Source organism: Chrysemys picta, chromosome 2 (genome assembly GCF_011386835.1).
Source record: "Chrysemys picta bellii isolate R12L10 chromosome 2, ASM1138683v2, whole genome shotgun sequence".
NCBI classification, from domain to species: Eukaryota; Metazoa; Chordata; order Testudines; family Emydidae; genus Chrysemys; species Chrysemys picta.
This window is the reverse complement of record NC_088792.1, coordinates 18,652,408-18,677,672: the sequence shown is the minus strand read 5'-3', so window position 1 is coordinate 18,677,672 and position 25,265 is coordinate 18,652,408. Positions and strand designations below refer to the sequence as shown.

The 25,265-nt window shown below is 41.2% G+C and overlaps 1 protein-coding gene across 7 annotated transcripts in view; it reads right to left on the bottom strand.

Moving 5' to 3' along the window:
- ACTR3B (actin related protein 3B) overlaps positions 1-25,265 on the bottom strand; it is a 45,652-nt gene that overhangs the window by 8,962 nt on the left and 11,425 nt on the right. For 2 of the 7 annotated variants that reach the window (XM_024100874.3, XM_005297188.4), the window contains exons 2-9: positions 23,031-23,086; positions 16,557-16,681; positions 15,325-15,435; positions 13,941-14,036; positions 13,676-13,783; positions 11,800-11,943; positions 10,727-10,900; positions 7,153-7,245 (exon numbers count right to left, since the gene is read on the bottom strand). In XM_024100874.3, coding sequence (XP_023956642.1) covers positions 7,153-7,245; positions 10,727-10,900; positions 11,800-11,943; positions 13,676-13,783; positions 13,941-14,036; positions 15,325-15,435; positions 16,557-16,681; positions 23,031-23,086 — 907 coding nt within the window. The remainder of the gene's footprint in view (positions 1-7,152; positions 7,246-10,726; positions 10,901-11,799; positions 11,944-13,675; positions 13,784-13,940; positions 14,037-15,324; positions 15,436-16,556; positions 16,682-23,030; positions 23,087-25,265) is intronic. The other 5 variants (XM_024100878.3, XM_065582721.1, XM_024100876.3 and 2 more) reach the window with 4 other exon arrangements.

The following is a 25,265-nucleotide window of genomic DNA, read 5'->3' as shown; positions in this document are numbered from 1 at the left end:
ACTTTATGCAGCATCTGAACACACCGTACTTGGAGCATGTGTCCATCACCACCATTTTTAGTCATCCATGTGCGGTATGTAGTCATACACTTCACAGCCCGCTAAGGGAATGCACATCACTTCTCACTGGATGAGAAAAAGTGGAGGTTGGAACTATGGGGAGATCTTTTCTCCACAGCACAGGGAGATAGCAGCAGCCATCTTTAATCTCTCCCAACAGCTGGGCTGAATGCCATAGAGTAAAGAAGTGACATGGGCTCTCTTAAGAGCTGCCACTGAAGAGGAAGAGAAGGGTTCCTCCTTAATGCTCCTGCAGGGGCTGCACTATGGCAACAGTACTGATAGGATGGCACGCCCCACGCTGAGCAACAGGAAGAAAGATAGAAATAAGTTGCTTAACTTCTGTAGTCAAAACTCAGTGCCAAGAGATGCTTTAACATGGACCTAATGGCATCACCACCAGCACTGGTCCCTCCTGCCAGCCTCCCTGCTCTGCACTCCCATTAAACTGCCAACTGTGGATTTTCTATTTGCTGAAGCACAGATCAGCGAGATTCTCGATAACATTTCCAAAGCTTCACATAGTTTTGGAAGAACCAAAAATGCAGAAAAGAAAACTGAGGACAATTGAGCTGGGAACTGCTGCAGAATAAATCCTCATTTGTAATTCACAAATCACCATATTTGGTTATTGGACCTGAAAACATGCACAGTATGACGGTCAGACAGTGCCATCTACCTATCATTCAGTGCATTTTTTTTAAGCAACCTTCAGAAAGGGTTTAAAATGGCATGATATGTTAGAAGACTTCAGAGGAAAATTTTCACCACCACCCATAATTGTTCTTAACCCTCCACATTCCAACAGATATGCACAAGTAGAACTCCTATGTGCCACATATTGTGGAGAGTATCTTACAGCTTGGGGGAGAGACATGACACATGCTCAGAAGCAGAATGTGCTACCAGAAACTCAGTTAGATGTCAGGATGGTTCAGCTGGGAGCTAGAGCTCAAGTCTCATGACAGAACACAGATTCACACCTAATGCTGACCCCATAGTGCAGCAGCAGGGAGATACTGCACCCTGAAACTCTATTTTTCAAGTGAGACCTTAAACAGTGAGCAGAGATCACTGTTGCCCATTTGTGACCAAAAGTAACCTACATGCTACTGTAATAATCTTTGTACAAAATATGCCCTGCGAGGTATCATTTGAAAACTAACAACTTGCTGGTCAATAAAATCATGCTGAAACGTACATAGCAACATTATATGTAAAGTTATTAATTCCCCCTGTATGATGATGTTAGCACATGTTCAGACCCACACAGCCCTGACTAGGCATTTGTTAAATCCTAAACAAAGGAATGTATGTTAACCTCAATTTACATGTAAGTAGTAAACAGAGTCCTGGAGACAGCAAGAGGGAGAAATGGCAAGAGACAATGCACATCTGTATTTCAGAAAGAGCATCACCAGACTCCATGTCACCTTCATTACTGTTTGAATGAACTTTGCTTTGAGGGGTAATCCTCAGAAGAGTGCACTTCAAAGGGTGACCGGACCATAAAAGTGAGGGGCAAAAACACCCCAAAGCATCTCTCCCTCTCTCACCTAAAATGACAAAGGAACCGGCCTTTTGATCCTGGGGAAGATTCTGGCCTGAGAATTTGGTTATCCCTGTTACTGGGAACTTATGGTAAGGATTATTTTGTTTTACCTTGAACCAAGTCTAGCTTCTTAAGTTTTAGCTACTAGAAAACATTTTATCTTTATTTTTCTGTAATCATTTCTGACTTTAATGATATGTGAAGTCACTTAAAATCTCTTTCTTTGTAGATAAATAATCTTGTTTTATTTTTAATCTAAATGAATCCAGTGTTGTGTTTAAACTGAACTGTTTGGTAACTCCAGTTAAAGCAGAAAACTGTTGAATATTGATCTTTTACAGGGGTAATGAACCTCTAATACCTGAATTGCTTAGGAGAGGGCTGGACAGTGCAGACCATGTTTTGGGGGAAAATTCAGGATTGGGGGCCTGTTGGGGGTCACCCTGCAAGTAATTAGCTTCCAACAGCCTTGCTTGAGTGTGGCTGGCATATTGCTGACAGGCTGCTGGGATCAGACTTGCTGTACTAGGGCAGTAGCTATATACAGACATTCGTATTGATTATTGATATGCTGTTTGTGAGCAGCGCAGGTTGGGAGCTACAACAGCAAAGCACTGTGAGGCACCCAAGGTTGCAGGGCAGACAGTGACACACCACCTGGATTGCACCCTGGAATGTGACACCATCTCAGTTGCATGTCCAAGTGGAAGTTAAAGACAGAATGAGAGTTCAAAAAGAGCTGATATTCTCAGAATTCTGGCCAATGAGCACCATTCCTCCCATAAAAACCCTGAGACTGTCAATGACTATATGTGAACTATGTCAAACTTGTGAGTAATGCTCTCCAGTCAACTTCACAACCATTGTCCAGCCAAAATTTAATGCATTATTTTAAAAAGACTTATGATGCTATGGCTATTAGAACTACTACATAAACCCAGATCTAAATTAATCATATTAAAACACATTCATTCAAGATCTTTTGCAGTCATCTGTGAATACAGGTGGTACTAACTCCCTCACATAACCTGAACATTTTTTTCCCCAACGCTTCACCCCTCCCTGCTTCCACACATTTGCTCTCAGTAGATGAGAGAACGGGAGGGAATAAAGAAATGAGTGATGGGGATGCCAGCTGCACTACTCTTAGAGCCCCTCCTGCTGACCAAGACAGGCACAGATCTTAGGAGCTGGCAATCAATCCGAGCCTCCTGGTCAGATGAGATTACAGCAGCCACCAAAAAAACTAGAAAGTACTACTGAGAAATTTTAATTGAGCAAAAATGAGGTAGATCAGATAGGTAAGAACAACGGCATGCCGTGAATTTTCTGTAGCTACCTGTCACCAACAGAAATGTTCTTTTACAAAGATCGAGAAATTTTACAAGAATTATATAAGACCATTGAGCGCATCTGTAAAATTACTGTAACTATATCCAGAATTGCACCGTGGGCCTTGGATGTTTGACTACTGCTCCCTTCACAACACTCAGGGCATGTCTACACTTACCTCCAGAGCGATCGATCCAGCGGGGGTCGATTTATCGCATCTAGTGAAGATGTGATAAATCAACCGGCGAGTGCTCTCCTGTCAACTCCGGTACTCCACTGAAGCAAGAAGCATATGCGCAGTTGACGGAGGAGCGTCAGCAGTCGACCTACTGCAGTGAAGACACTATTTTCGTAGCTGAAGTTGCGTAACTTAGACCGACTTAGCTCGCCCCTCCTGCCCCCAGTGTAGTCCAGGCCCCAGATTTCATCATATTATGGAATCATTGGTGTGCAAGAGACATGGTGAGCTTTAGTTTCAAGACTTCCTATAACACTTTCAGATAAATAAAATGGTAATCTCGGGACAACAACACTGAAGATCATCCAGTACTAACATCTGCTACAGTCATGTTATTACCTGTAGAGACAACAGGGAGCCAGACAGCTATAGAAAGTGGAGGTGGGTTTTCAGCTCAGATGTAGACTGGGTGTGTATTATTCCCTATAATACTGAAGATAAGTACACTTACTATTTACCTAGTGACTCAGACAAACTTATGTGTCTCTGCCAAACCCAAGTAAAATTCTTTTCCATCCTATTGCTCTCTCCCTCTTTAGCCACTTTTACCAACAGCAACTTTGACTTCAAAATAATTAACATAAGGGACAGAAAAAAGGATAAATTGGGGGAAAACAGGGGAATGGAAAGGGTAAAAATCATCATAGGTGCTCAACAGGGCAAAAATTACAAGAGTGAAGCAAGAAGTCTGGAACCCATCCTTAAGTAGAACTAGGGAAGCTGGACCCTTTGGGGAGATCTGAACTTAACTTTTACTTGGAGGCTCCCACTGGTGGGTGGACTTGTCCCCTGTTGCCCTGACTGAGCCCAGGTGGAAGACGCGCCTCTTATAGAATCATAGACTCTCAGGGTTGGAAGGGACCTCAGGAAGTCATCTAGTCCAACCCCCTGCTCAAAGCAGGACCAATCCCCAGACAGATTTTTACCCCAGTTCCCTAAATGGCCCCCTCAAGGATTGAACTCACAACCCTGGGTTTAACAGGCCAATGCTCAAACCACTGAGCTATCCCTCTCCCGTTATCAGTCATTCACGGGATTTCTACCTTCTGAAAGTTCAGCACAACGAGAAAGGACAGCACAGCAAGGAAGCCCTAAGATCTCTCAGCCAGAATGGAAAATCTGTACGTGAGTGAAAACCGGTGAGAGGGAAGAGGAACAGAATGGAAGAGAGAGAGAGAGAGAGAGAGAGAGAGAGAGAGAGAGAGAGAGAGAGAGAGAGAGAGAGAGAGAGAGAGAGAGAGAGAACGAACAACAAAAGAGTGTGATCTACTAACAGTGTCCATAGGGGACATCCTAAGGGAATCTATAGTACTGTGTTTAGCTTTTAAGTTACTGCTGCATTCTAGAAATACTTAAGATACACAGACAGGGATCAGAGTGGAAGAAAGCCTATTACTTAGTCACCAAGTAAAAATCCCCACTAGCCACTATGATTTCCGGACTGGTAGTTCACCTCAAACATCTCCTTCTATTTTCCTTTCCCCTATTCCAAGTACAGAAATAAAATCATAAAAATAGGCCTCTGTATTATGTCTTCTCTCTGCTTCCAGTCCCTAGTGACCTGCCCATCTTCTTCCATCTAAGGAAAGAGCAGCACTTCCCATCAATTATTTTGGAACTATTAACTCCATGTAAAGAGAGACAAAGGAACCAATGCTTCCCAGAAGTAAAGTCAAGATGGAGTAACAGGAGTTTAAAAAAAAACAAAACAAAAAAAAAAACACACTGGCAGTACTATGCCTAAAAAGTAATAAAGTGAACAAGGAGAAAAGGCAAATAAATCTCTCACTTGGTGACTTAGCCAAGGAAAGGTTATTTGCCAGGCTGACTTTGATGCTAAAAAAGGGAGCCAGATTTAGCTTTTATAAACTAGCAAAGTGGCAACCCTGGTTAGTGCATGCAGCCATGCCATCTCATTGTGATCCTGACAGACCTCAGATTAATTCAGCATGGAACTAATCAATATTTGACAGGGAGACCACCCTCTCCCCAAAAAAGAAACACCTACATGCGGAGGAGAGTGGTACTAGCAATTCAGGAGGTGGCACTAATCAATTCCCTAGCACTGGGTGCAGGAAATGCCCTTTTGGAGTTGTGGTCTCTTAGAAAAAAAGAAGTATGGACAGACTAAATACCTGTGGGCACTGAAGCTCTCATTAGATTTTTTACAAAACTAGAAAAAAATTAATCTTGGGGTCCTAATCAAAATGCCAGTTATCCCAACTGTGTCAACTTTATACAGTATTTTTTACTTCCTGTCCTGAACTGAATTGTTGTGCAGACTTGCTGTGCAGGGTTCATTAGGTCTCTATTTACAGAAGGCACTATAGAAATAAGATATTTTTAGCAAGCAAAGAAAAAGGAAGAAAGCATTAAAAATGGAGACTTCAAATAAAAAAAAACACACTCAAGTCTGGAAAGACCAGACTGAGCTGTTAAGTGAATAAGCCATTCACAAATTTGGTCACAAAACATCTACTGGTTTCAAGTGGCCCCGAGAGCTGACTTAGGGCTTGTCTACACTACCGCGTGGGGTTGATCTAAGATACACAACTTCAGCTATGTGAATAGCGTAGCTGAAGTCGACATAGATCTATTTACTGCGGTGTCTTCACTGCGGTAAGTCAACAGCTGACGCTCTCCCGTCAACTCCACTTGCGCTCCTCATTCTGGTGGAGTACCGGAGTCAATGGCAGAGCGCTCAGTTGTTGATTTATCGTGTCTATACTAGACGCGATAAATTGACCCCCGCTGGATCAATAGCTGCCCGCCAACCTGGCAAGTAGTGTAGACGAGCCGTTACTTAGCATACCTGCTTTACTGAGCAAAATGATTTCCAGCACCATCCCACATACACCACCTTTGAAAGGCCAACATTACTATGTAACTCAGACACCTCAACAAACACCACCACATTCAACAACCAGGGAAGATGCATTTGAGGTCAGCTGTGAGGAGATCAAGCTATCTTCTTAGTCAACTTAGGAGAAAACCATCACCACTTATATAGGTAAACAAACAAACCTCCACAATAACCTGGCATCTTTTACTCATCTGAAGTGCATCACAGCTGCAATGGTGAAAAACAACGAACATAGGTTGTCCTTCCAACTCAGAGAGAAAGCTCACTGCAGGCCTATGTTTTAAAGTTAGACTGAGGATTTATGGGCTGTAGTTAAGGAATCTCCATAGTCATATTCTAACAAGCCGGTAACAAAGATCTCTCTTGGCTGAGGCCTGATAAACGTATACAGGGTTAATAGCCTGGATTACGTCACTATTTTTTCTTCTTTACATATTTTAATACCTAGCTTCAATATTTAGCTATTTGCGGGGGAGGGAAGGGGGAAATGCAAGAGTCAAGATTATCAAAAACATGCAAGTTTTCAAGCCATGGTATATCAATAAATTTCTAGGAATTCAAGTTATAATCCCAGCTCTGCTACAGACTCCACATGTGTCTTGGGCTGGTTACTTAACTTCTCTGCCTCAGTTCCTCCATTGGTAACATGAAGATAACACTTACCGATTTCACATGGCTGTTGCAAGAATTCAAGTGCTTCAAAAATGAAAAGCAGTAAATACTAAGTACCTTTCAATGAGAAATCCAAGTTATTTGGATTCCCCAAAGAAGTTTTTTTCTAGTACACCTCTACCCCGACATAACGCGACCCAATATAACACGAATTCGGATACAACGTGGTAAAGCAGCGCTCCAGGGGGGCGGGGCTGCGTGCTCCGGCAGATCAAAGCAAGTTCGATATAACACGGTTTCACCTATAACACGGTAAGATTTTTTGGCTCCCGGGGACAGCATTATATCGGGGTAGATGTGTAGTACTTATACCTAGAGTTTGCCTTTCCCATACCAGATGGGAAAGGTACTTACATAATTAAATAGTTCATTGTGAGAATATGGGCCTTTAATTTTCAGGTGAAGTGAGTCAGTCTTACCACAAAAAGACCATACCTTATATAATGGACGACGAACATCAATGGGACAGTTCTGTATAACTTCATCAACTACATCCGAAATGGATTCCATAAAATCTGGATTAGCAAGCTAAAAGAAGTAGAAGACAGACATACAAATGACATGAGAGGACTCTGGAGTTAATTTCCATGAACAATATGTTACAGCAACATTTTTCTGTAAAAAATTCACAGGGGCTGATGTTGCTTCTACTTATTAAATATGGTATGTACTTGTAATGACCAAAATAAACTCCTCTATATAAATAAAAGGGAAATAATGCCACAGAGGTGTTAACATTTTTTACTGTTGTAGTAAAATATAGGCTTTATTTCACTCTCCAAATCTTTACACTAATCTTAATATTTGCCCTGCCTCAACTCCAAATCGTGTATTTCACAGCCAATAGAGTTGTATATCAAGAGGGTATATCAGCAGATATGTAAACATACACAATCTAAAGTTCAACTGTGTGTGTGTGTGTGTGTGTGTGTATGTATATATATATATATATATATAGGACGTATAAAAAATTAAGATTGAGAAATCAAGCACTCATGCTTTAGGAAATTAATTATGAGCTCTTCCGCAATATTAAACTCAGCCATATTGCGCATATTAATAGCATTTACATTTAAGGAAGAGGGACAGAAGAAGATATAACATATGCAGCATGGATAGATTAACGTTGAGGCAGGAGAGAGATTTGGAATTTTCTGACTTCAGTGCTAGACATCTTAACCCTAAATGTAACAATGCTGCTCTTCCGCTATCTGCAGGGATTGAACATGGGATCTCTGGATCTAAAAGTTTACTGAGCTAATGAATAAGGTCCACTAGCTCAGAGGCAGTAGCAGACTCAAATCTATAATAAATGTTCTGGCCACTAGAGCGGTCAGAGAGCCACAATGTTAGCATGGATCACTACAACACTGCATTAACATTAGTTTAAATTCCCTTTAAAAAAAAGGTAAAACAAGTCTTGTTATCTGTACATGCCCAAGCACACACTTGGTTAAATGCAAACCTGGCTAATGTCCTCTAAAATTGAAGAGCCAAATGGCCTGGTATCCAAATATTCAAGTGTCCCAATATCTTTATGTAAGTTAGACTTAATGGACATGATTTTTCTAAGGCTGTCTTACACTACGAGCTAGGGCTGTGATTCCACTGCTCACATGCACATACTTGAGCTGGCCATCACTGAGCTAGCGAGAGTATAAACAGTAGGGTAGACACAGTAACACTAGTAGTGGCAGCAGAGGTACGGCTGAACCGTGCTGAATACAAATCTTCTTGAAACCAAGGATACGTAGTCGGCATGGCTCTGCTGTCTCTTTACTACCACTCCCCACGCTCCCACAGCTACATCGCTATTTATACTTGCTCTAGCTCGATGAGAGACGGCACGAGTATGTGTACACAAGCACTACACACCAGTAGCTTGCAGCCTAAATTAATTATAGACTTTGCTCACATGTAGCAAAGTAATACAGAGTTACAAGTCAGTGATCAAGTCACTCCAATAGATGAAAATAAAGCATTTCACCACAGCTGGGACCATCTGTGGTGTGTTTATTAAAAATGTCACAGGATATGTTTCTTGCAGACCCTGCACCACGGTGTGGCATGAATGGACTGAAGCATTTTTGTTTAGTTTTGTTTTGTGTTTTAACAGAATTGACACATTCAGCTGGCATGCCAACCCAATTCAATCTGGGGTAGGGATCAGATATTCAACAGTGGTTCTTTGCTCCCGGATTCTGGAGTAGTGCAGGCAGTGCACTTGGCCTCCTGGCATGTCAAGATCAGTGCTAGAAGGCTCCAGAGGGAACTACACCCAGCCTGCCACGTCTTTGTAATAATGTAGGGTAGGGGCCTGAAGAATGATTAAAAACACTTTAAAAAATTAAGTGAGCAGAGATCTTAGGACTTTCAAGGATCACAGCCCTTCACTCAGATGCTAGGGATGAATATGGACTTAGAGGTGCTGTCTGAAGCCAGTACCAACACATAAAACGACACGTGTCCACAATATGAAAAAGTTTCACCCATTTCTCAGAGATTCCCTTATGGGCCAACTTTTCCTTCCAATTATAACACTTTTTGGTGACATACATTAGTAACATTCGGGCAGTATTAATGAGACAAGATGAAAATAAACGTTTCTTTAATGGGGATGGATGCAGCTGTTACATTAAATTCCCCCACATTTTGCACCTGTTGTTTTTCCCCTCTTTAGATATATGATTTTTGTGTTTGTCAGTACCAGATCTCCACAACTGCCATAGCCAGCATTATTCTATTCTTTCCTGATCATGTTGCAGCTTGGATCTAGCTGTATGTTCAGTATCTCTCCAATTTTGATCATGATTGACTTTACACCAAACATGTAGCATTTGCACAGATGTTGAAAGGGTTCTGGGTTTTTTGTATTTAAAGTTTGGATGTCAAAAAAACCCTTCTGTGTACCCTATAAGAGCGCTAAACGAGATACACCCAGCAGGAAGAGTAAGTGTTTTCAGGGTGGATAGATGCTTTAGCATAGTCCAGAATCACTGCAGTATACTCCATGACTTCAAGCAGGTGGGCTAACTCACTGAACCATGCACCAGAAAACCCTTTCCAGCCACAGGATTGCCATCCCTTTCCTTTCTGGGTTCAGTTTTATTTTTTCAGATTAAGTTGTTTAACACAAGTTCAACATATCGATTATGTCCTTTTCCCCTCACCCAGGGTCTTTTGCAGGAGCCTACCTACCACCTACAGGATACACTCCACAGGCTGTCTGCCTGGAAGAAAGTGAGCATCTCTGCTTCCTAGCCTTCGCCCTGTAAGCCATCTGTCTGAGTCATATAAACTGGGTTCTTTCCCCTGCCATGGGGGGCCTACTTGACGCAGCTCTCGCAAGTGAACTACTTGCTGTGCGGGTTGTTTGTTAGGTGGGAAACATGACATGTCAGTTATGCTTATACAATCAATGGTAATTTTAAATATACTCAGACCTGCTTAATGACAACCAATTTTAAGAGACTTGATTCAAGGATGAATTTGGCCTTCAGTTTTACAAGGACAGTCACTATAATAGGATCTGTTTATTGGAGTTTCCTTACCTAAAAGGCACCTCAAATATAAGTGTCCAAGAATTAAAATACTACTTCTGGTAAATTGCTATAAGCAGGAGTGATGTTCAAAGGGTTTGACTATACAACTAAATATGCTGTATATAATTCATGAAGTTTGCTAATTTAAACCAGTATTTAAAAAAAAAAAGAAAAAAGCCTCAGTCAAGATCTGAGATTTCAGGTAAATGTTTTTTGTTTTAGTTTATGTTTCTGAAAAACTGAAAGATTTAGACATTATATACCTCAACAGGAAAAACAAAAGATTAGGCAGTTATCTACCTATTATTGTGCGTCTGTGCATATATTAACCACAAGTCTTCCAGCCCTCTCAGACAAAGCTTACTGGTATTTATAATTTCCACAAGGTGGTGCTCTTGCATCAAGAATTATATTGCACTTTTTTTTACAAAAAAAATAAAAATGCAATGCTAGGCACTGTTTCTTACCTCAGGATGAAAGAAAATTTCAGGTCCAAGAAACCTTTCATAACCAATATCTATAATGAATTTATTTTTGTTGATTGCATTGATGCCTGTGTACTGTTTGATCCATTTTTGTGGATTTATATCATATTTGGCAAATTCTTTTACTATGTCAGGGCAAATGTAACAATATTTTTCCTGTAAAGAAATACCATGCATTAAAAGTTGCCTAAAATGATCATACGTAATTATTAAATACATTACGGAATATTTCAGAAAAACAATGAAAATTACTTAATTGGAGAATCAAAAGCAAGGTCTAAATCTATTAACCTACGATTCACATTTGGTAACTACTGTTCTTACAATTCTAAACTTATTCTTAAGGAACAGACTGGTCAGGAAAAGTCCTACATAATCAATTGGTAAGGCCCCCAATCCTGCATTAAGAGATGCACAAGACCCCATTAATTTCAATGGGGCTCCGCACTGGCAAACTCCTTAACTTACATGGAATGTCTCTGAAATCGCTCCACCTGTATGCATTTCATAGAATCATAGAATATCAGGGTTGGAAGGGACCTCAGGAGGTCATCTAGTCCAACCTCCTGCTCAAAGCAGGACCAATCCCCAATTTTTGCCCCGATCTCTAAATGGCTCCCTCAAGAATTGAACTCACAACCCTGGGTTTAGCAGGCCAACGGTCAAACCACTGAGATATCCCTGGTGATCATCCCAGTAATATTATGCAATATATGCAAGACTCAGAGGTCGAGGTTTTATGGAGAATTTTCTTAACTAGCATAGTTCAAATTTGAAGCAAACACTAAAGCCTGAATCAAATCCCAATTTCACCTTTAAAACACGTACATATTAATTCTAAAGAAAAGTCTTGCTTGATAATTATTCATATTTCTCCTGGTTTCCGCTTTACATCTTTTCCCCCTCATTTTGTGAAGAACTTAAATAGAAGGAAAAGTATAGTTAGACAATTCCTATATTTGTATATGTAAAAAGGGTCACTGGCAATATGTTAAAACAAAAAACAAAAATCTACCTCTCTTAAAAGAAAGGTAAATTTCACATCAAATTTTTACCTTTATGGCTTTTGCTGTCTCCAGAGACTGTTCAGGGGGAATTCCTACCTCCCTCTCCCTTAGGATCTGCTGAATGAAATATGTAATATCTCTACCTGCAATAGGGATATGTTTGATGCAACTTCCAATTACATAACCTTCTGCCTATGGAAAAAAAATGCTTAGAAAAAGCTGGTGTATGAAGTACCAAAAGTTAACAGCAGAATATAATTTCATTTTTTCCCCAGCAGCTTCTTGGGTTTTTTAAAAAAAACGAAAAGTGAAATTTTGGCACCTTTCAAAGTGACCTCAAATTTGTAAACCCTAATGATGCTAGATGCTACTTTCTAAGGCCCTTGATTACTATTTGCAGAACTGATGCTGCTTAATATTATCTAATACAAAAATCAGCAGTGAATGTAAAAAAAAAAAAAAAAAAGTTAAAGGATAATCTTAAATGCATGCTGAAGATAGAGACGTTCCAACTATGAGGTCTTTTTCAGGAATGATCTAAAAAGGCAAAAGTATTCATGAGAAGAGAAAGTAGGTAACCTGCATGAGAGACTGAAAAATGGATAGAGAAGAACAAAGGTTACAAAAAATACCGAAGAAACAACAACAAAAACTATTAAAGGAAGGGAAAGTGACCAAAAAACACAGTAAGGAAAAGTGATGTTTTAAAATGCATCGTGAAAAAGGTAATAAATAAAGACAAGAGAAAAAGGAACAGGGTAATATATTGGCCATAGCTAGTAATAGTAAACACAGCAATGACCATTCATATGGCAAGCTTGTGTTGTTTCTAATAGTTCCCATTTTAAGTTCCGTATAGCAAATACTGCAGGGTATAGATAACTACCAACATGCAATAAGCTTAAAAATGTTAATGGAGCCCACAGCACTATAATATATTGCAGTACTTAGATGTCATTCAGGCACATTACCTGTTTCGCAAATATACTGGATGGCATAATTGGAACAGAAATTAGAGTGCATAAATAATGATTACATCTTTGTATCCTGAGAGGTTTAGACAATTAGAAATTGACTAGATGCTTGTGTTGTATTTATATAAGCTTGCATTTGTTTCACACAAGTAACGTGCACTCTAATTTTTTTTAGAATAGCATAAGGAAATACCCCATATGTGAAAGGTAGAATACTATACAAATGTCCAGCCAAAAACTTTTTGGATATGGAACTCAACACACAGAAAAGTGCTACACATTCAGGCAAAGATGAAATCTCTCCATCATGTGAGAATATCCACTACACTGACCAACTTTCCAAATTTGAGCAGTATTAACAAATATTGGTCATGGGAAAATTTTGGATACAGCAGGATGTGTGGACAGGATTTATACAAGAATAGGAATCTCCAATAGGCATATTGGCTCCTTTTTCATGGCCTTCATATTGGAAGACAGGATACTGGGCTAGAGGGACCTATTGGTCTGAGCCAGTATGGCAGTTCTTACTGACCTCAAAGAGAAAGAGCAGTAATGGTATTTAATGAACTTGGATTTCAATTTTTTCCAAAACCACAACTACTGTAACCACATTATGAAGACTCATTTGAAAAATGCTGACTTTTTTATGTAAAATATCACCACTATAAAGTTTAAAATTTTAAAAATCTGATTTATAGTTACATATCTTCTATTGCATAAATTTCTAATGCATTATCTATAATTTGGTCCTAAAATTAATATGACAGTGTCCCTTTAACACATTATATATACACATTCCTTTTCCCTAACCTCCACTACTCCTCCACAGTGTCACCATTAATATCCACAAAATCTGGAAAAAATAAAATTGGTCTATTAACTGAAGACCAAGAAAACTTTCAGTCACACAAACAATTTAAGATCTTAAACTGCATCCTACCACCTACCACAGGAATTACATGTGTTACTCCATCACCACTGTCAATGACTATTCCTGTTAATGTACGTTCGCCAACCTGCCGTGAAGTCCAAGATGCGGCTAAGGCCAACACTGCCTAGATAAGAAACAAAGTTAATATTTAGATATGGATAGAACATGTTAACAGATAATCTTAGAAGATCCTGCTTCAAACATTTCAGGTATATGCTTGCAGAAGACCATACATACTCCAGCTATACTGTACTTTAGAAGTATAGATTCACTTTGTTCACCTGAACAGCAATGTAAAGTCCTGGTACGTTAAAAGATTCAAACATGATTTCTGCAAGATACTCTCTGTTTTCTGGAGTGTTCAGTGGAGGTTCTGTCTGTAAAGAAAAGTCACCTTATTAAATATCAAATGCAGTTCAGACTTTTATTAAAATTGGCTCCTGATGCAGCAGTAACCAATTTTTCAGTTTATAAGTGCGCTCAAGAATCCCAAATAAGTCCCAGGTAAATAGATCTGATCCATTTACTCTTTGGCGGGTAGACACAGACCCAACCTTCCACAACATGGTTGTTAACATTTCTTTGAAAAATTACTGATGATTAGGAAAAAAGTTTGGTTTGACATGTGAACAGAAATGACACTGTGAGCACAATAAGTAGTATGACTTTGACATATAAGTACATGTAAGGAGGAAACACATCCAGAGTAAGAAACTGATCCTGCAAACACTTATGCAACTGCCTAACTTTCCTACCGTAAGTGGTCCCATTGATCTCAATAGGACTACTCACCATAATAAAGTTAAACACAGTGTATGTGTGTTTGCAAGACTGGTGTATAAGGGATAATCTGCATTATGTACAGGGAGCAGACTTAACGTCTAAGGATTCTTCACATCGCTGCTACTCCTACCTGGGAGGGGATGAATTACCAAGGAAAACAGATGAAAGAATGTGCATTAATTTTAAAATAAACTAAAATTAGATTATGTGGAATCATGCAAAACAAACAAGGAAATCTGGTTGCATACAACTACCTAGTATAATAAATTACAACCATCTTTCCAAACAATTCATATAAACAGCCTGATGTTTAGTGGTGAACAAGTTTCAAGGCTGATCCAATTTGGGACCTTAACTACTTAACAGTGGTCTTTATTTAAAAAAAAATCCAGCTATGAATTATGTATTCTTTATATTTATCTCCTCCTATGCAAACCCACTGATTTTTAAAAAAGCATTTTGCATTAAGTAACTAATTTCATCTTCAACAGAAACCTTTCACAGAAGGTAATACATAATTGTGCACATGATTGCTAACATACAGCATATTGCTAAGTGACATTTCCCCCTATTTCACTGTAATGCTTTATTTTGTTTGACTGAAGTCAGCCAATTATTTTAAGCAGCATCTGTAATTCAATCAAACCATCCAAAGCTTTTTTAAAAAAATAAAGCCCAAACCAAGAAGCCTGTTTCAGAAGTGTACTGGAAACTGGCTCTAATGTGATTTTATATATTATTTCTATAACAATAAAAAAAATGAAAAGTTACAAAAGGCTTCTAGGCTTTATATACATAACAAAACCTACTTGAATGTTATCCACCACAATTATACCATCTCCCATTTGTGGAAGCATTTTCTTACCCAGTTCTATTACTCACCATTAAAAAGTAATGATCCTCGGGTTCAGCGCGAAGATATTTAAAAATTACTTGCTCCATGAATCTCTCCATGAGATCCCAGTCTTCAACAAGACCGTGTCGTATGGGCCACTGAAGCAAGAGAACATTTTAAACATGTCAATGTATGAGCCAGTAGGTAACAATACAATGAACACGGGAAGCAAAATCCTAGTATCTATGAGAACCATAAATACTCGCCTATAGAAACGGTGTGTCACTGTTCTACTTTTAAAAGAAAGCCAATAATTTTTAAGTCATCATCCTCTCCTGGATCTCTCATGATTCTGTTTGTGGATAGGGGACTGGACTGGGAGTCAGAAGACCTAGGTTCTAGTCTTAGTTCTGCCACTACTTTACTGTGTGACCTGGGCAAGGCACTTCACCTCCCTGTGCATCAGTTACCCCATCTGTAAACTAGGGATAATGATACTTCTGATCCTTTGTAAGCATTTTGCAATCTATGAATGATCAGAGGTAAGAAGACAAACCAAGACTTCAGTATATTATTTTAGACCATAGGTTCCTATAAGCAGGGGCTATCTTTGCATTTTGTTTAGTGCCCAGCACACAGTTGGTGCTTAATCTAATATATAAGAAACTAATATCGGAAATGTATTTTATGAATATTTAACTTATACCTTACTTCATTAATCCCCCACAGAAAAGGATCCTTTACAGGAAAAAGAAAAACTGACTCACAGAGAAATGGACTTATAGGATGACCCTGTGCACAGGGGCCAGTGGCCAGGGGACATGTTCTGACATTTCTCAAAGCAAACTGATCAGCACCAAAATAGTCAGTAATTTTATCATTAATATAAGTCCCATATAATTTTCGGCAAGAGGAAATAAAAAGATTTGGTATCTATGACTATATTAGCTACTGACATTACAGGGGAAAAGCAAGTGCATTGTATTAATGGACCCTCCCAAAATGGATCTGTCATCAACTGTTGCTAAAGCATTGGTAGAACAACTATTTTAAACGAGGCCAACCAACCAAATTTGCACATGCTAAACTGAAGCCAACTAAATTCAATCCTTTCATTCTGCAACTTCAATGACTAGTATACTTAATGATAGCAAACTTCAGATAAGTGTTTATTTCAAATCTTCTTGACAGGCATTTAAACGATCTACAATAATAAAAATATAGAGTCAATTCAAAAAGATGTCTGAAAGATGTTTAAAGCTTCATTATATATTCTTACTTTTGTAGCATAGGTAGGTTTATCTATGGCTTCATCTCCTATGAAGAAGTCTAGATCATCAACTCCCTTCAATACTCTCCTCTGGGCTTGGTCGCCTACTTTTGGTGACTCTCTGATTGCAATACCTAAATAAATAAATAATCCATCACAAAAGAATACATTGAAAATGAAACTCCTTTTCTAAACATAGAACAATGTGAGGTGTTAAGTGTTCCCCTTTCCTGCTTTAAATAAAGCAAACAAGGCTTCTTTTCTCAAAAACAAAGACTGGAATGTAGGAAGTGATAAGCTGACACACTAATATGTTAGGGAACATCTTCAGTGCAGTGCAGGGGATTTGGTCACTTATCTCCAATTAACATCAGTGGGAGTTGCGACCAAATCCCCTCTCACTCACTCACACCACTTTAAAAATTTAACCCATTACCAAGTACAGCGCTCAAGAGAACTGTATACTTTTGATTTCCAATCCAGCAGGCACTCCTGAAGTGAGGAAATGACAGGTTTTTCTGGGTCTCAATATACCAGGCAAGTTGGAGAATTAAGAGAAAGGGGAGGAAGTGGGAGCATGAAGAAAATATTCGAAAACATTAAATTACTGAGCCATTATTCTGGCTGGTAGAAAAAAAATCAATTTGCAGCCCTACAGAGAAGCCTATTGAGACATTCATGCTTGCTTTTAGCAGGAGGCACCTATCACTAAAATCACTAGCAGAAGGCTAGTGTAGACAGAAAGATTAAGCAGCAAGAAATCTAGGGCAAACTATAAATAAAAACAGAAAAAAATGTAGCCTGTTTATTTACAATCTTGTTTCAGTAAGCCAGAATCACACACTCAACAACTTATAATGGAGAACAGGCAGTATGTAGAATAATCACTTAAGAATGCTTTTAATAGTATTATGCCAAAGGATTCTTCAGTTTGAAAACTTCTTTCAGAAACATACACAGACCCCCACAAAATATTCCAGTTGACAAAAGCAGGATTTATATTAAATTAATAGTTATGGGAAATATTTTCTACCATATGGTAAATACATAAACCTATTTAGCACAACACATACATATATCTTTATAAACTCTTGATTTAGAAAATTGCTTTAACACTTAAAACTATGTTAACTAAACTACATAGTTACTGCACTGTAGTTCTGATAGAGAGTGCTTCCCCAGTTACTTCCTTGGACCTCTGGGTTTATTTAATACTTCCTTACCTTGTAGCATCTATCCAAAAAAAAAAGTCAGCATTCGAGACAGGCAAAAAAATACGGTGGACATTAGAAAACTAGATGTTTTGTTAGGTTAACTGAACAAAGTCCCATAAACCTTTTCAAATATAGCAGAAGCATAATTAGCACCTCAAATTTAAGGCAATATGTAGTCCATACAAAGTTTTTAAGCTTAAGATACAAGACTACAAGACATTACTGACATAAAGGAAAACTAAAATCAATGGAGTTTAGAAAGGTATCAAATTTAGATTTGAAAATTTTTGGTGTTAATATGGGTCAATAAAAAAAATAGCAAATCCAAATAATGAGATCATTTTAATATGCTATGGGCACAGCATGTATGCACCACAAAAAGTGGTGCAGTATATTCCTGATTCTTCTTCGAGTGATGGTCCCTATTGTATTCTATTGAGAGTTATGCACATGCACCATGCCTGCAGAGCTGTTCAAAGTAGTATTGCCTGGCGGTCCACACATGCGCTCTTGTATTGCCTTATAGTTTCTCCTGAGGCGATAAAGGGTGGGAAAGATCGTCCATGTCTCCAGTTCCTTCTCACGGCCACATGGTCCAAGCTGGAGCTTCTGCTGCCCTCTCATTGTTAGTGACGCATTTTCAAAAAATTTTACAAAAACAGTTCTTATTTTCATTCATTAGTTAAAATTTTATTGTTTTTCGTTGTACTTTGGTAATTCCTAGTATTTTTTATAATTAAGGATTTGTGATGCCGCTTCAGCAGTTTTTCTCCCCAAACATTCTTCCTCCCTTTACCCCCACGCAGCTCCCAGGTCTGGGTATGGTTTATGCTGAAGATGCCAGGATTCAAAGCCTGTGCTTCCTGCCCTCACTCGTTTTCCATCAGCAACGAACACCAAGGCTGTTTATGCTGTTTGGGGGAAGGCCACATGGCAGTATCTGCCTCTCCTTCACAGCCCGTACACAGGAAGGCTGAGCTCTCCACCTCAAGAAGCACCCCATGGGCCCAAAGTCGGATCCTGGCCAGGAACCATCCCCATACATCAGTCTGAGCAATACAAGAGCACTCCCCGTACCCTGGAGCCTCCGTCCAGATCAACCAGTATCCGTGCTACAGACCCCGCATTGTGGCCTAGCCAGGAGCCATGGAAGCATGCACATCCCAGCTTCTTCTACTCTTCTCCTCCCTAGGAGTGAGCAAGAACGTTGAAAAATCAACCTTGCACCATACTCGGCCCCTGGAATTCATAGGAGCTCGCATCAATTCGACCTCTGCCTGAGCTTAACTGCCACAAGACAGATTCCAGAGCCTACTGGAGCAAACAGCACGGATAAAGTCCAACCCTTCTGTCTCGGCCAGGACTTACCTCTCCATCCTAGGGCACATGGTGGTGTGTACATATATCACGTCCTTCACCCGCCTGCACCTTCACTGTCTACAGCTGTGGCTGCAAAGAGTTTATTCCCTTATGCACTATGCTCAACTTTCCACCAGAAATCATCTCTTCTCTTCAATGGTGGACAGACCCAATACAAGTCTGCTCCGGGATGCCCTTCCTCCCATCCTCGCCGACCATGACAGTCATAACAGATGCGTCACTCTCAGGCTGGGGCACTCACACTGGAGATCATATGACACAAGACACCTGAACCACACAAGAGGCCAGGATGCACAAACATTCTCAAACTTTGGGCAGTACACAAAGAATGCCACATGTTCTTACCAGCTATCTGCTATTGACACGTCCTCATCATGTCAGACACCACCACCACAGTATACTTCAAAAACAAACAAGGGGGCACGAGGTCCCCAGCACTGTGTATGGAAGCGATTTGCCCCTGGGAATGGTGCATCAAACCACATATCCTTTTGCCAGCAGCCTACCTGCCTGGCACCTAGAATGTGATTGCAGATTCTCTCAGCAGGAACTTATGGGGAGTTGCACGACACAATCGTGGACATCTTTGGTCACTGGGGTACACCAGAGACCTCATTGCATCTCACACCAACACCAAATGTACCCAGTATTGCTCCACAGGAGGACTCTGTGCCCACTCACTGGCAATGCTCTGGTCATGGATTGGTCAGATCAGATGAACTACGCCTCCCCCACCCACCCACCCACACTCCTATCCCGCTTCCTCCATAAACTCTGGCAGGAGAAAGCGACAGCCATTCTTATCACTCCATTCTGACCTCGACAATTCTGGCTCCCTCATCTTCTCTGTCTGTTGAAATAACCTCCACTCCTGCAACAGACATTTCCGGAACTACGGACACAAAACAACGGCAGACTCGGGCATCCAGACCCATGGACGCTACAACTGACAGCATGGGTTTTGGATAGACACTTCCATTTGTACAAGAATGCTCATTGGCAGTGCAAGATATCCTCTCCAGTAGCTGAAAGGACTCCACAAGGCGATCCTATCAGGCAAATGGACACGCTTCACCTCCAGGTCAGATTGACAGAGACCTTTAGGGGTGGGGTTCTCCTTCCTCTGCAGCATTGGGCCTGGGTCACTTGCAGATTTAAACTAATGTAAATGCTGAATTCTCTATAACTTGAAGTCTTTAAACCATGATTTGAGGACTTCAGTAACTCAACCAGAGCTTAGGGGTCTATTTTAGGAATGGCTGGGTTAGGTTCTGTGGCCTACAATGTGCAGGAAGTCAGACTTGATCACAATGGTCCCTTCTGACCTTAAAGGGTATAAGTCCTGGTCCCAACAGCAAGGTCTTGCCCCCAAAGCTGTGAGCATCCCCTAAGTGCTCTGAGACTATTTCCTCGACATGAAAACCTAGGACTGGCTCTCTGCTCTATCAGAGTGCATGCAGCAGCCATTAGCACTTTCCATCCTCCAGTGGAAGGGCTTTTTATCCAAACCTTGACCACTCAATTCTGAAAGGGTCTTTTATGTAAATATCCACTCATTCAGCCCATTGCTCCCCAATAGGTCCTTATCTCTTTAGTGAACTCTCTCTTTGAACCGCTGGCCTCCTGCCCTCTCTCTCTCCCCCCTCTCCATGAAGGTCACTTTCCTTGCTGCCATTACCTCAGCGAGGAAGGCTGGTGAGCTGGAAGCCATGATGGCAAACCCCCCTTTTACTGCGTTCCATAAGGACAAGGTCTACTACAACTGCTTCCCTAGTTTCTGCCAAAGGTGCTTTTCCAATTCCACCTCAACCAACCCATACATCTGCCTACCTTCTTTCCAAACCCACATGCCTCGAATGAGGAACAGTGGCTTCATTCCCTCAAAGTGCATAGGGCCCTGGGACAAAGCCATTCTGGAAGTCTCCCAGACTATTTGTCATCATAGCGGAGAGAATTAAAGGATAGGCCATTTCCACCCAGAGAATCTCTAAGTGGATCTCAGAGTGCATTACGCACTGCTATCATTTGTCAAGGCTCTCCCCACCAGATAGGATACAAGCCCATTCCATGAGAGTACAAGCCTCGACCACAGCCACACTCCACGACAAACCCCTTATGAACATATGTAAGGAGGCCACGTGGAGTTCGGTACACACCTTTTCCTCTCATTATCCTCATTCGGTGCAGCAGCGGAACTACAGAACAAAGGACGATCTTCCTCACACCCTCCTCCTCTCTAAGTACTGCTTGTCAATCACCCTCAATGGAATACAATTCGGACCATCACTTGAAGAAGAGGAGGTTACTTACCTGTAACTGGGGTTCTTCAAGATGTGTGGGCTCTATCTGTATTCCAATCCCACCCTCCTTCCCCTCTGCCACAGCTCTGTAGGTCTACGGTGCAGAAGGAACTGGAGAAGTGGCCAGTCCGCCCCACTCTTTATCACCTTGGGTGAAAACAGGAGGCAGGACAGGGGCGCATGCTCTGATCCCCGTGCAATACTACTTTGAAAAGCTCCAGCTCCAGGGGCACGTGTATAACCCTGAGTGAAATACAAATAGGGACCACACATCTCGAAGAACCTCCAGTTACAGGTAAGTAACCTCCTCTTATCTGAATAGCGTGGGGGTTATGGATTTTATTCAGATAATTGAGAGGGCAGGAACCATTCAGCTGCAGGGTGGCCTCCCCCACAGCCAGGAGCTCTTCCTTTTCCTTGCAGTGCTGGCCAGGGGTCTCTGCTCTGCCCCGCCAGGACTGCAGCCTTTCCCCACACCTTGCGCCTGAAGGGATTAGGTGTCATCAGCTCAGCAGCAGCACAGGAAGCTCTCTGCAGCTCCAGTGTCACGGCCCCACTGCCATGACAGTGGAACTGCAGAGGGATCCCTGTGCTGCCGCAGAGCTGGTGATACCCAATCCCTGCAGGAGCATGGTGCAGAGAAGGCTGCAGTCCTGGCAGGGCAAAGCAGAATCTTGGCCAGGGATCTCTGCTCTGCCCTACTAGGACTGCAGCCTCCCTGCTTACATCTTGCACCTGGCCGGGGTTGGGTATCACCAGCCTGCAGCAGCACAGGGAGCCCTCTGCAGCTCAGCTGTCACAACCCTGCTCACGGACGGCTGGACTGCAACGGGCTCCCTGCACTGCTGCAAGAGCCATTCAGCACCAGGGTGACCTCCCTGGCAGCCAGGGGTTTGTCCTGCTCCTCCTCCTCCTCCTCCTCCTCCTCGCAGTCTGGCTGGGGGCTCTGCTCTATTATCCAAACCGCCACATTATCAGAATCCCTTCCTTGTCCCCCAGCAGGAGATACATGAATTCTATGCCCTCTGCAGCATGTATCTCATGCTGGGGGACAAGGAAGGGATTCTGATAATGCGGAGGTTCAGATATATAGGAGTATACTGTATAAGACTCCCAACCAGGGACACTGTTATTTAATATTTGTTTTTTTTTCTCTGTCTAGAGTCCTAGTCAGCATAAAGATGGATACACATTGCTGCCAAGTGGTACCTGCATTTCAGTACTGAAATTGACAAGAGGCCTCCCTCATACTACCCAAGCTGTAACCACAGAGTCAGGTAAAGAGGAAGTACCTTGTATTCTGTCTAAGCCAGAATCCTGGCAGAAAAACAATAGAGATAGGAAGGAAATGGTACTAGAGCTCTTTTCATCTCAGTCATAGCAACCAGAAACTGATTTAATGAGGAATAGTCCTGGCAAACTGCAGGAAAGAGTTTTCATTAGCTATACTCGAGTCAAAGATGCAGATATAGTGAATATGGACAAGAGACCTTGGAAGACTGAGTTAAGATCTGAAAAGCAAATTATTTATTGCTCATCATTTTCATGAATAACTTTGTACATCAGAAGCTGAGGCAAAAGTTACTTACATGATGGAATAATGAACTGTGGTTCCGTATTTCCTGCATAGCCAAGTTTTGTGTACCTAAAAGAGTTATCAACAGGTCTTTAGATGCACCAAGAAAAAAATCAGTTCATTTTCAAGCTCAATACGGACTATACAAAGTAAAGACACTAATCATGCTTCTTGCAGTGTGAAAGCCAAACAAAAGTATGGACTATCTACATTGTTAAGCACAGCTCTGCTCTGAAAAATGACTAAATGTCATATAGTGGAGTTCCATATTTATGTCCAATTATTTAAGTATCAAACATTCTTAGTTTACAAGTGAAAAGGTATTCCTCCCCCCCCCCTTCTAATTATCAACTCAACTTCGGTTTTCTCCATCTCACTTATCACCTGTAAAAAAAAGATAGAGCAAGAGAAAAAGATTCTGCAGGACATATTATTCTGTTAAGAACATAAGAACAGCCATACTGGGTCAGACCAAAGGTCCATCTAGCCCAGTATCCTGTCTTCCGACAGTGGCCAATGCCAGGTGCCATAGAGGGAATGAACAGAACAGGTAACCATCAAGTGATCCATCCCCTGTCGCCCATTCCCAGGTTCAGTTCCCATAATGTCACCTGCATCCCATAATTTTTGTGCCTTTTCTCAAAATCCCACAAACCCACATGGCCCCCCTTACCGTCTACCATCTTTGACAGAACCATGGAGCCTGCACCATTCTGCACTACCATCATGAGCACTGCAAGCAGATATAATCTTGCAGTATTTGCAAAGCCACTAGAAAAACCAAAACAGTGGGGAACATGACGATTTCTTGGAGGACAGAGTGCTGTGGAACATAATGAGAACCAATTCAAGGCTGTTGGCGGCATGCACGGAGCAGCTGCAGATGGTGGAGTGCCACTTCTGGACCCAAGAAATGACCACTGACTGGTGGGATCGCATCGTAACGTAGGCTTGGGATGACAAGCAGTGGCTGCAGAACTTTCAGATATGCAAGCCAACATTCCTGGATCTATGCGCTGAGCTCACTCCAGACCTCCTGCACAGCAACACTAAAATGAAAGCTGCGCTGACAGTGGAGAAGCGAGTGGCAATTGCACTGTGGAAACCTGCAATACCAATTGCTACTGGTCCGTTGTAAATCAATTTGGAGTCAGGAAATCCACCTTGGAGGCCACTGTCATGCAAATGTGCTGAACCACTAATCACCTCCTGCTATGTCGGATTGTGACTCTCGGCAATATGAACAACATAGTGGATGGATCTGCAAAAATGGGGTTCCCGAATTGCACTGGAGTGACAGATAGGGATGTGTGTGCTATTTGGATATCAGATCATCTTGCCACAAAGCATATCAACAGAAAAGGCTACTTTTCTATGGTTATGCAAGCACTGGTGGATCACTGGGAGTGCTTCACTGACAGTGTTAGCTGGTCAGGGAAGGTAAAGGACACAGGACTTTTCAGAAAGGTGCAATCAGGCACTTTCTTTCCCAACTAGCAGATTACCACTGGGAATGTTGGAATTGCCAATAATGATCCTGGGCAACCCAGCCTACCTATTTGCTCTCCTGGCTTATGAAGCTGTGCACCAGCTATCTCAACAGAACCACCATCTGTAATGTCTACAACTTCAGTTGTCTGCTGGTACCACCAGCAGTGCTGCAACTAAACATATGTCAGTAAATTAGCTGTATCAAAAAAAAAAAAAAAAAAAAAAAAGGCTGTCTTTGTCTAGTAAAACCAAGGATGAGTTCATAATAAGGACCAGCAAACTGCAACATGACTCCATTTTGACTCCAAGATGAAAAGATTGTTTGGTTCATTTACGCAACAAATTTTCCCTTTCATCTTGTTCAGAAGGGACATTTCATTGACACGGTTCAATCGTTATGACCAGGCTATATTAAGCCTGGCAGAGCAGACGATGCTGTAAGGTTGATAGATACAGCGTTTGAGAAGGAAATTGAACAGTGTGCAAAAAACATTGATAGGAAATTGGTTAACCTGAGTTTTGATGGGTGGTGCAATGTACACAATGATTCAGTAATATGTGCTTGTGTGACAACAGAATATGGCATTGTCTATCTTACAGAAACAACTGATACTTCAGGAAATGCCCATAGAGCAGAACACTTAAGAAGTAGCAGTCAAAGCTATAACAAACTGAACAAAAATTCAAGTATCAAGTGCATAGCTTTGTCCCACACAATGTTGCAAATGCAGCAAAAACAAGAAGAAATCTAGAAGAT